The 11,650-nt window shown below is 41.6% G+C and overlaps 1 protein-coding gene across 1 annotated transcript in view; it reads left to right on the forward strand.

The window, feature by feature from the left end:
• LOC102370926 (opsin-5-like) overlaps positions 1-11,650 on the forward strand; it is a 112,883-nt gene that overhangs the window by 60,445 nt on the left and 40,788 nt on the right. The window contains exon 2 of the mRNA XM_006036562.3: positions 7,591-7,678. Within this exon, the coding sequence (XP_006036624.2) occupies positions 7,591-7,678 (88 nt within the window). The remainder of the gene's footprint in view (positions 1-7,590; positions 7,679-11,650) is intronic.

The raw sequence follows: 11,650 nt of genomic DNA on the forward strand, positions 1-11,650 counted from the left end.
ACTGAATGACAAAAGGGCTTCTATTAAGGCGTGCATGCACAGTCTTCTTGCACTGATGTTTCTATATGCAGGCGACCGCTTTTGTGAACAAACCAGGCAAGTATTAGACATCGGATCATATTTGTAGTGATGAGAAAAGCAGAAAGTAGGCTTGATTTGTATTCAGCAGAAGGTGGTATCACACATACACCAACTGATTCTTTGCAAGAGATTTGTGCCTGCATAAAACTGGCATTATGAACCATACATTTAGCAATGGTTTAAGTATGTAGATGACTATTACTAGTCACATTCTCCATAGCTATCTTATGTGATCCTTAATATTCTTGTTCTGTTTATTTCCTTACTTTGTTTTTTTTCATTTTAAGTCTTTAATTTCATGCTGTGGATTTTTCAAAGGCAACATATATAACTTCTGTTAGCTTTAATTTATTTCCACTGTATCCAGCAATAACTCTAAAATAGTACTCAACAGAACAAATACCCCAACAAGAGCAATAAAACAACCAGCAAAGAGTCTCAGGATTGCCTTTGTGTATTTATGTGTAATAGATGATTTGTACATCACTGAATCTTAGATAGATAGATTTGTAAAAACAATATTAACAAAGCTCCCTACCTCCTGCTTCACAGAAAGTTAAAATGGGACTATTTAATATATTTCTTATTAGGATAAGTACTTAACAATATTTTTTAAAAGTGAATTAGGAAGCCATAAGTGTTCATTTTCCATTATCTCCTTCTCATGTGTTTAGTGTTACCAGCAATAATGTAACTAACTGAGGGGAGGAGAGGGGAACTGGAACATCAGCTTGGAGTGAAGACTTAGCTGGGTGGGGGGTGGATACAAAGGCTAGGCACAGAAGTTGCATATAAACCAGTTTAAGTGATCAGAAACTGGTTTAAACCTGTAACAGAACATAAGTTTAGTGCACATAAACTAGTTTTAAAAAGGCTGAAACTGGTTTAAGATAAACCTAGTTGAATGTAGTATCAGACTTAACTGATTTGAGTCAAACTTGTTTATGGAACTTGTGTCCCAGAACCCTTCCTGATTTAAGTTAAATCAGCATGTTGAAAAGCATCCCAGCATACTTTTCAGCCGTGGGTTGGGCTGGGTTGTCTGTTCAAGAGAGCAGGGCTAGCCCTGCACCTCTGCTCCCTAGCCAGAGCTCTGGCTGGCTGACAAGTAGGTGGAGGACTGCAGCTAGGGTCTGCGTGGAAGGGGCACAGCAGCCTCTATCAGGCTTCCCCCTCCCACCCCTCACTACTTGCTGCTCAAGTAGAGAACCTCCCCGTGTCCCCACTCCCACGGCAGGGACCCCAGCAGCACAAATCCCAGCCAGCATGCTGAGAGAGAGGGGGGTGTGTGTGTGTGTGTGTGTGTGTGTGTGTGTGTGTGTGTGTGTGTGTGTGTGTGTGTGTCCAATTTCACTGGAACAAAGGCAGACAGAACAGTGTCTGCTTGGACTTTCTGAAACTAATCAGCAGGTCAGCTGGCAATGTCTGTCAGCCAGCTGCCCTCCCTCCTTTCTTCCTAAGCAAAAAGCCAGTGGCTTGCAAATGCCTTGCAAAATGCCTGTACCCTGCTGTAAGAAGTGCTTGAACTAATGAGAGCGAGGCTTTTGTTTTCTTGATGGGCTGATAACCTTTGTGTTCTGATAAGCTCCCTGCTGGCTTGCTTCAAAGCCCTCAAAGTGCAGGCATCTCAGACCCTGAAACCTTTATAGCAAATGAAGTTTCAGCATCCAGCGATTAATGTTGGTGATTGCTTCTACAAATCAATTACTGAGCCTGGTTAGAGTTCAGCTTACCCATCCCGCAATCTGTCGGTGTTAAACAGGGGAACAGAGAGGGGTATAAGAAATGACCTGGTTCGCAATGAATAGGACCTGTCAGTGCTGTCAGCTTGAGATTTAGGTAAATACAAAACACTAGCTGGCAAGATAATATAGATGCATGCAGTCCACAGAAACAGCTCCATCCTCCCTCCCCCTTTGCCTCAGAGTGCTAGCCGGGGCGGGTCTAGCAACACTCTGACCCTTTGAGCGGTGAGTTGGGGGGAAAAGCTTGGCAACAGCTGCTTCCCCCTCCCCCTCCAGGCACCCCTTGGCTGTGGACCGTGCAGGCCAGGTTGGGGGTTTAAAGCCCTCCCTAACCATAGTGTCCTGCCAGGACCTAGCCACATCCCCTGCCCAGCTTTGCACTGTAGAAGGGAAGGGAGGACTTGCTGTAGCGCCCCCCGGCTTCTGGTCTGAGCCACTTAGACTAACCTGCAAAGATTGAATCAACTCAGGCTTGGGCTTTTTGAATGTCTGTTCCTAGTCAAAAATAGTAGCTCTCTGGCCATGGCACTGCTGCTGGAAGCCTGGGTGCAGCTGCAGCGCAGTCACTGCTGCCATTCAGGGTGCAAAAATGCCCAGTTACACATCTGGTTACCAGAGTGGCGCAAAGTGGAGTCTCATTCAGTCAACACAAATGCTTTATACCTAATACTTTGCAATAACACTTGATTTTTTGCCTTTGTTTGTTGACTGTATCTTTTCTTGTCCTGCTACTTCATCTGCTATATATTTTTCTGTTGTACTGGTCACTGTTTTAGAATTGATTGGTATTTTGAGGGATATGGTAAAGTATGGATTTGATTCTCTGTTTGGGAAGATGGAAGAGTGTGGATTGGTAAGAGTGTGTTTTTCTACCTTCTCCCCAAAAAAGCAAAGAAGTTATGCTTATGGCATGATCTACCCACCCAGTAAAGGAGTTTAACCAAATGTGTGATAAATCTTTGCATGCAGACATCCTTTTTTGTGGGGGGATTACACCTGATTTATAAATGTCCTCGCATGAAATTATGTAAACTCAGTTTAATCTCATACTTCCAAATACACTGGCAAACTTCCTATGGGTAGACAAGCCTGATTTCTTGGTGGGATGAAAGTCTTTGATTCAGAAAATGTCATCATGTAGATTTCTGGCTTCATCAGAATATTGTTGAGGGAGCTGCTTGTTACAATTTTTCCAGAGCATCAGTTTAAGATCTAAGTCTGTACTGTAAGAGCCATTTGTAAAATGCTAGGCAATTTTAAAAGTATGCTATTATATTTTCCTCAGTCTGTCTTTTGAAAGATGTCCTTTTATATCCTTCCTAGAAGAGTATATATCAACCTTTGAATGCTTATTTGTTTAGTTGTTTATTCTGTGATTTTGTTTTTCAAAGCCTTTATGATGTAGCCCAGTCACAGAGCAGTTGGCAAGTCCTGGAAATATCTCACTACTGTTTAATCTATAAACTTTCTGTGAATGTCTGCAGAACTGCAATTTGATATACACAGTGGCTCAGACAGTGATTTTTCTGCAGATTTGGTAGCTCCAGGATTTTTAGCTGCAACTGATAACAGATATTCTCAGGAGTGGACCCAGGGAGGATGTGGTGGTGTGGTTGTTTTGCCCTTTGACTGTGTAGCTCATGCACAGTGAGCTTTCCATTGCTGAGACTTCTGGTCTTGACCATTGGTCTCTGCTGCCAAAACCTCTGGTGCTAGTGACCTCTGTGCTGCGACCCCCTCTTCAAAACCCCACAATCTAGATCCACTTCCAGATATTTTTTTGTTGGAAACAGTGCCAGGGAAAAAAAAGGAGGGGATCGCCTAAATATTTACAATGTTCAGGAAAAATCACAAAAGTAGATATTTGAAGTGACAACTCTCTAGACTAAGGAAGGCTGTTATTGTGTTTGTGTGTGTGTTGTGTGTGTGTGTGTGTGTGTGTGTGTGTGTGTGTTTTTTAATGGAAGTGATTTTCTAATTAATGTGGAGTAGAGTTGTACTCACTCACCATAAGCTCTGTGAATTATTCTTTTCTATTTGGTTTATAGTAGGGTTTGGTTCAGTTGAATGGAATCTAAGGAAGAGGTGCGTGTTCAGCCCAGTTCACATTTCAATTTTAATCCATGAACAGCTGATGTTTTATGCTCCTTCCATTGGTATTCTTTTTAATAAAAACCTACAGAATGATTTGTGGAAAGCAAATTACTTAAATGACTTGCATATATTTATTTGCTTCTTTAACTGCAAAAGTCCTCATGTGGTTCCTGCTTCTTCTGTCATTGTTTCATGCAGAGAATCCTTATCAGATACACTTGATGCTTGTCATGGGGTTTTATAGTGGGATTCAGTGGTAGGGATTTCAAGATTACCTAGTCTTTTTTCCATCCATTCGTTTTGGGATTTCAACAGTATCATGTTTGGGATTTGGATGAAAAGCTTACTCTTCTGGTTACAGGTCCAAATCATAGTGTGGACTGAATGCTGTCTAGCTCTGCAGAAAGGTCAGAGATAGCTGTGGAAAAACTAGGAAACTAGACAGATTACAGGGAGTCCAGATTTGTTCCAGGGCTGCATTTTCTAGTGTTGATTGCTGGTCTTTTAAAAAGTATTTACTGGCAAGCTCTCATGTCAGGATAGACTTTGAACATTAAGTTAAATGGTTCTCAATCTTTTTAGACTCAAGACACCTCTTGGAAAATGCCAGCCCTTAGCTTCCACTTATTTTTGATGACAGAAAAGAGAGAGATCAATGCTTTTGTTGCAAAGAACTGAGAAAGACCACAACAGGTCAAAATGTTTTTGACATCATGGGCTCCTTTTTGAAATCTCTGGGTTTATTTTGTGAATTGTGTGGAACCCTGGTTGAGAATTACTGACAGAAGCATGCTACTTAAGAGTGATGGACACTTTTGTCGGAAGAAACTTTTTCTTCTATCTGTGAATTATCTGCAAGTAGGCTGTCTCATGGGAAACAAAGAGGAAAATGAAACCACTGGTCTGATCTTTTGGGTTATAGTCTCTTGGGGGCAGTCACATGCTGTAGCAGTGGATGCTAGGAAAGCCTTAAGTTTCTAATGTGAATACTTGTTGCTGATACTTAATAAGCAATAATTTATAATAGTAAAATGCTTTAAATTTTCTAATACTATGAATATTTGTGCAATATCAGCTTAAAATTTTGTTCCAGTGAGTGTTTCTGGCAGAGTAAATGTTTTCGGCAGAATCCAAGGCAATAAACAAGAGGCATAACTGCAGTTGAAAGTAATAGAACAGATCCTCCACTGGTTCAAATAATGGTACTCCAGTGATTTCAGTGGAGTGATGCCGATTGACATCCACTGAGATTCTAGCAGTATGTGCTTAAAATGGATGGTATATTGAGAATAAAGGGAATTTTTGGGAAGAGACAGTTAAGAGAAGTTGCAATGAAGACTGATAAGGTAAATTCTGATTACTTCTCCCTCCAGCAGTTCAGGAATAAAACATTGTTGCAGTGATATTGTGCAATGTGGACACATAGTGGTAAACACTCTGGAGTTATGATAAAGTATAAAACCCATTAGACTGTTGGTCAGTCATTCAGGCAACTTTTCTTGTTTTGCTCTGACATTTGATATTCTGCATTAAAACAAAATGTACATGTATTGCCTCATTTTCAGCTGCTGGGGTATGGAATGAGATGATACTGTCAATAAAATTCTTAGCCACACATCAGCCACCAAGTGGAGGAGAGAGGTACTTTTTCATTATAATAAGAGAATCCTGAGCCCAGGAAATGGTTGTCAATAACAGTTATATCTACCGTTACCCAAGGCAGTGACTCATGCTTATGTTTAATGAATATTTCTGAACTCTTGTCAGATCATTTGTATAGGAATTACCATATGTCTCTTCTACTGAGAAGTGTTCCACCAAAACCTTACTATCACTTGCAAATCCTTATTGCCATAGCCTCCTTGACAATAAATAGGGAACAATGTCTTTCAGACCTTGTAATGTATCTGTTTAAAGGCTATATGACTACTTGTGTCATATCTTTACTATACTTGAGTAATTAGTGCCTAGGTTTGAATACTCAAGTTTGCAGTGTCCTTCTTCACAGCTAGGCTAAATTAAGCTATACCAGAGTTTGACTACAGCATCAGTATAGGCTCTTATCTGTGCATCACTAAGACTTCCCATGGTTCTTTTTGCTGCAGTTAGTTGTAGGAGAACATGTCTGTCCTGGATAAACACAGGAATTGTGGAAAGACTTTGATGTGAGAGGTTTACCAGCCCCAGAGTAGATGATATTCAAGCTTTGGCCCATACCACCAGGCATGCCAAATAGGTTAGATTGAAACATCCTTTAAATCAGGTGAGAGACTTGTGTGTGCATGGGATGGGGTAGCAGCTAAGGAAGAGCCCAGATTCGTCTACACACACCCATACACTGCAGAATTGACTAAACGGGGGCCCTAAGTTGAAGTGGTGTTTTCAAAACCACCGCTTCAATTTAGGGCTGATTAAACCCCTGTGTCCTGCACACACCAAGCTGACTTACCTGCCTCTCCAGTGGGGAGAGGAGGGCAAGCTGCCCGGGGGGGGGAGGCGGAGCTGGTGCTTCCCTCTGCAGCAGTGGTGCCCCCCCACCCCTCCCTGGCAGCACCCGCCCACAGGCATCCAGCTCGGGCAGTCCTGGGGCACTGTAGCCATGGAAGAAAGCATTGGGCCCTCGCACAGCTCAGACAGACAGGCAGGCTCTAAAGCAGGGGGCGGGGAATCGGGCTCACTGCTTTTCCTGGGTGGAGCCTGCTTTCCTAGGCTGCTGCCAGGCTGCCTGCAGGGCTTCCTGCAGAGCCGTGGAGCTGTACAGAGCCTAGTACTTTGTTCCGTGGCTTTAGGGGCAGCAAACTAAAACTCCTTGAAGGTGTTTAAGTTTGCTGCGCCCCAAGTCATTTAAGGCTTATTACGCCACTGAATTTCCTACAGTGGCTGGAATTAAGGCTCAATATGCCACCGAGGCATGCAAACACTGACACCATTAAAGCAGTGCAAAAGCATCTAGCCTGCTTTAAAGTGTCATGCACGCACACCTCTCGTTTCGTCTACACATGGCCTATAACTCCAGGCACATACACCCTGCAATGTAACTGGTGTGAAGCTGACAGAAAAGCATCTCCTTCATGCTCTTTTGGAGATGCAAATAACTTCACCTCTTTTGTCCAAATAGTCTGGTCTTCTCTAGCCATTTATTTTTGTGTGTCAGGCTTGGAGAAAGTCCAGAAATTACCTCCTAACTCCGGTATGTATGAGGCTGAATAAGTCATGTAAAGTGAATAATTTAGAGAAGTAAATTACACCAGTTTTACATTTCTCCTGTAGCTTTTTATTTTAACCAACTTCAATTTGGTTTTTGGGGCTTAAGATTTTTTCTTTGTTCCTTCTACCTTTATGTCTTTATTTTTTGGAAAGTGCCAAGTGTTGCTCTCCTGCAGTTAATTTATTCCATTTAAATGTTTGCTAATCAAAGCATCCAAAAACAGAGGTATCCAGAATCTCTAGATGCTTTGGGAAAATATTGATGTTTCCATGTTCGTTAAACCAAAGGGACACCCATAAGATTAAAAGAGACAACTCTGTTCCAGATTTTTCATCTTTAGGTTAGTCATTGCAGGTACTGGAAAAATAAAACCAAAGCCCTGGAAAACCATGAAGTGCTTGTTTCCCAGAAGGTTAACTGATAGCTTCTCAGGTGCTAAATTCCAAATTCATTGTTTTTCAGATGGGTTCCTCATTTGCCAATGCAACATTCCAGTCCAAAATAACAGAAACAGCTGACATCATGGTTGGAACATGTTATATGGTATTTGGTAAGTCTGTTTCCAGGGTAAGTGAATTTTTGGAATCTTCCTTACAATTTTTTTTTTTGTGATTTTTTTATTTCATGTTCTGGAGACTATGATAAGAATGGGGAGGTTTAGAAACAACTCAACTTTTTCATAACTGGAAAAGAACAGAATACATCAACGTAACAAGCCATGTATTTTTAGTAAAAAGAAAACACCTATTTGAATTTGGTTGTTTTAATCATTTCACAGTAAGTATAGACATTTGATTGACTTCCAAGATTTAAGATAATTTTTCAGCATTCAACTGCAAAGCACTGTGTGACTAGTTACAGTAATCTATATATACATACAGGGGTCAGATCCTTTTTACAATGGTAAATTTTAACTTGAATCTTAATGCAGACCACTGACCTCAGGGGGAGGTAGACAAGTTTACACTATATGAGAATTAGGTCTGCAATATTTTGCATTTTTTATGTAATTAACATGATTCTCTGGTGTCTAACCCTTGTGCAGACCTCTTCATCCAGAAGCACCTTGACATCTGAACTAATGCAGGATTGTAACCTTACATTCCTAAACAACAAAACCAAGTCAAATTTCCTAGGTTTTGTGCATGAGAAATCTCAATATTTTATTTCCATGGGATTGAGCCTGTTTATACCATTGATGAATATAGTCCTATGCCAGGGGTGGGCAAAATCCAGCCTGTCAAATGATTCTGTCCAGTGCAGCTGCTTCTCTGATGGAGAATTGTATCTGGCTTTGTCTGCCCTGGCTTTTGGTGCCTCTTGCCCTTCTCCCTTCCCTGTGCCAGCTGGCTGCAGGAGCAGCAGCCACTCCTCTCCCCAGCCTGCCTTGTCTTGCCCTCTAACCCTCAGTGTACACTCCAAGGCAGGGGTCCCTGAGCTCCTGGCTAGGCTTCTGCTGCTGGCTGTGTGCAGCTCTGGCCCTGCGACTGTTTGCAAACTAGACACCCTGGTGAGTTGAAGCTCAGGTAAGATTCTCCCCTGTGTGGGGGACAGGGAGCAGGGGGAGAAAGGCCAAGAGACATGAGTTATCCAGGCTCTGCTGGGCCAGGCCAGGGCCTGGTGGTAGGGGCACAGGCACTGCTGAGGTGGTGCTGCACTGTGGCCCTGTGTGCCGCTTTGGGCTGCACCACATAGGTGCAGCTGGCTTGGCTCCTGCCTGACCCTGGCGTGTCTCTTGCCCAACTCTGAGCACATGGCTAGGTTGGGCAGGAGCAGTGCCAGCTGCGCTCACATGACACACAGCGACGTATGGGAACACAGTACGACACGGACCCTGCTCAGCTTGGCCTGGCCACATGTCAGGGACTTGGGGATGGGGGGGTGCTCGGAGAAGAGGGGAACAAAGTGTGGCACTGGCCCAGCTGTAACCCAGATAACCCGCAGCTCCTGGCCCCCTTCTTCCTGCACCCCCTCCCATGCCCCGAGTCCCTGGCACATGACTGGGCTGGGTTAGTGCCATGCTGTACTCCTGGCTTTGCAACAAACTGGTATTTGCAGTTTTTTGATCAGAAAAAAAATCCTGAGCTTGACTTTTTCCTCCTTGCAAATGAAAATAAGATTTTTTTTTTGGTGAGACTTTATTACTGGTTCTAATGTTCTTCATTCAGATATACAAAATGCAAGTTCACACACTAAATAATGAATTTCAGGTGGAATTGTGCATAGTGCATCTGTTTTAGGAACATGTGTTGAATACTCCCTTCTACCTTAACTTGAACAAGAGCATGTTCAGCACAATGCTACCTTTTTATTTTCTCTAGAGAACCAGCCCATCTTAGATCACTGTTTCTTGTTTCACTGTGGCTTTCCAGCATGTACTATGTTTGTAATAGCAGAGATGCTGAGAGCATTAAAATGTGATGTTTACAATATTTAAAATAGAGAAACTAATTATTTAATAGCTAAAAAGACAGCTGCCCCAAAGGAGTTGGTCCTCCCTTAGGGCACCTATACATGAGCAGACTCAATTAATCGAGTCTGCTAGAGTGTGGTAATTACCACGCTCCAGCTGACTTCAGCATCTTGTGTATCAGCATCCCTGTACTTAAAAATAGTGATGGGGGTGCTTTATCCAAAGCTTGTTCAATGCTATTTTTAAGCATGGGGATGCTTATACATAAGGTGCTTTAGTTAGGGTGGTTCTCGGAGTTGCTTTAAAGTGCCCCCCCACTCCAGGAGCACATATTTGGATGCTCTTAATGTCTCTGGCTAACTTTGTGATCCAGCACAATCCTAAAATAGCTGTGGCATTGATTGTGTGCATTCTGGAACATCAGAGGAAACCATGAGCAATGATAGAAATGGGGAGGAACACTGTGGGACCTGAAAATGAGAAAAAAGGGTAAGCTGCTATTTTGGAACAATGGATCATCCTACTGAAGTTGTTGAGCCCGGCCAGAATTGTTGATGCAGCTGGAATTTTCACATTCTTGTGGCAGCTCATCTTGATAGGCAAGAGTAATTCCAGTGCCTGGAGTTTTCAAACCATTTATGCCCCATGTCATATGATATTTCTCACAAGGAAATATGTCATGCGTGAATAATTTATGATCTAACTGAAGCATTGGCCCTGGTGAAAAATGAAAAAAATAATTGCACGTAACCTTAAAAAAAAAAAAAAAAAAGTGGTTTATTTCATTTTGGAACATTCTGATTAGAAATATCTTCAAAAGCTGTGGTAATTTTTTTTTAGAAATATTAAGATTTTAAATATCAGTATTTTAAATTTTAGCTTTTATCTTCTCTGCTTTTTCTCTAATTTCTTTTTTCCTCTTTTTCTACTGATAGTTTCTTCACAGATTTTTTTCACCCCATTTTTCTTTCTACTGTCCTAACTTTAAAAAAGGCAACATTTTGGAAAATTAAACTGGTAGAAGGAAAAAATGATCCACTTTCATTATGAAGATACAGTTCATTTTGATGCACTTTGGAGGGTGGGGGAAGAGCAGTAGGTCTATAGGGAAATGATGATATTTAAAAAAAATAATTTTTGAATGTTGAGATCTAATAAAGTGATAAATTTTATTTTTTTTTAAAGACTCAATGGGGGAAAAGGGCTCTTTGATTTGGAAAATAGTTTTGAACAAAACAGTTTTGACCAGTGCAGACAATCCCAGCTCTTACATTAAAATCCCTTTTCTTTTCCTTTCCTTTCCATCTCAAATTTTTGGGATATGTTTAATAAGGTCCAGGGTAGAAAACAATTTAGTACCAAATAATACAATTCTTTAAGTAGCCCAACAGCGAATTGAGCTGGTTCATCTCTTTCCTGTGAAAACCAGATGTTCTGTATAGAACCTTTGAAAAACTGGACAATATGACTATACTACTGCCCCATGGTACCATCCACCCACTCCCAGTTGGCATATGCAAGGCTCAGAAATGAAGCAGTGAAGCTGTCCTGAGGGCACTTTTCCTGCTGCTGCTGTCAGTCCTGCCAGGGGTAGAGGTCATGTAAACAGTGGTTGGAAATGCTCCAAAAGTGGTTTCATCGCCTCATTTCCAGGCCTGGCACATGCAAAGGGGGCATGGATGGATGGTATATTTGAGAGCAGCCACTCCTGGAAGTAAACATGTCATAAGTTGCTACTAAATCACCGAATATGAAAACATATAAAATGAGGGACAACCTATAACTGCTGTATTAATGAGTCCCCGCTGAGTTTTTTTAATGTACAATTTGAGTCTGATTTCTAATCCACAAGCCAGCATGCTACCTCTAGGTATATTTAACGGGTCATCCTGGTAGTTCAGAGGTAGGGAATGAATGATTGCACTTCTGACATGGTAAGCTACTACCTACATGTGCCTTGTATCATCATGGGTAAGTGGAATATAAAAACTGTATTAGGTTCTGATAAAGTGAAACATACTGAGGATAATGGAGAGAACATTTAATTTCATTTCTTCGTGGTACCTTTTGTATTATCATTGACTGCAGTTTAGTCTTAAATAAGGCATT

This window comes from Alligator sinensis, unplaced genomic scaffold (assembly GCF_000455745.1).
Source record: "Alligator sinensis unplaced genomic scaffold, ASM45574v1 scaffold548_1, whole genome shotgun sequence".
Taxonomy (NCBI): Eukaryota; Metazoa; Chordata; order Crocodylia; family Alligatoridae; genus Alligator; species Alligator sinensis.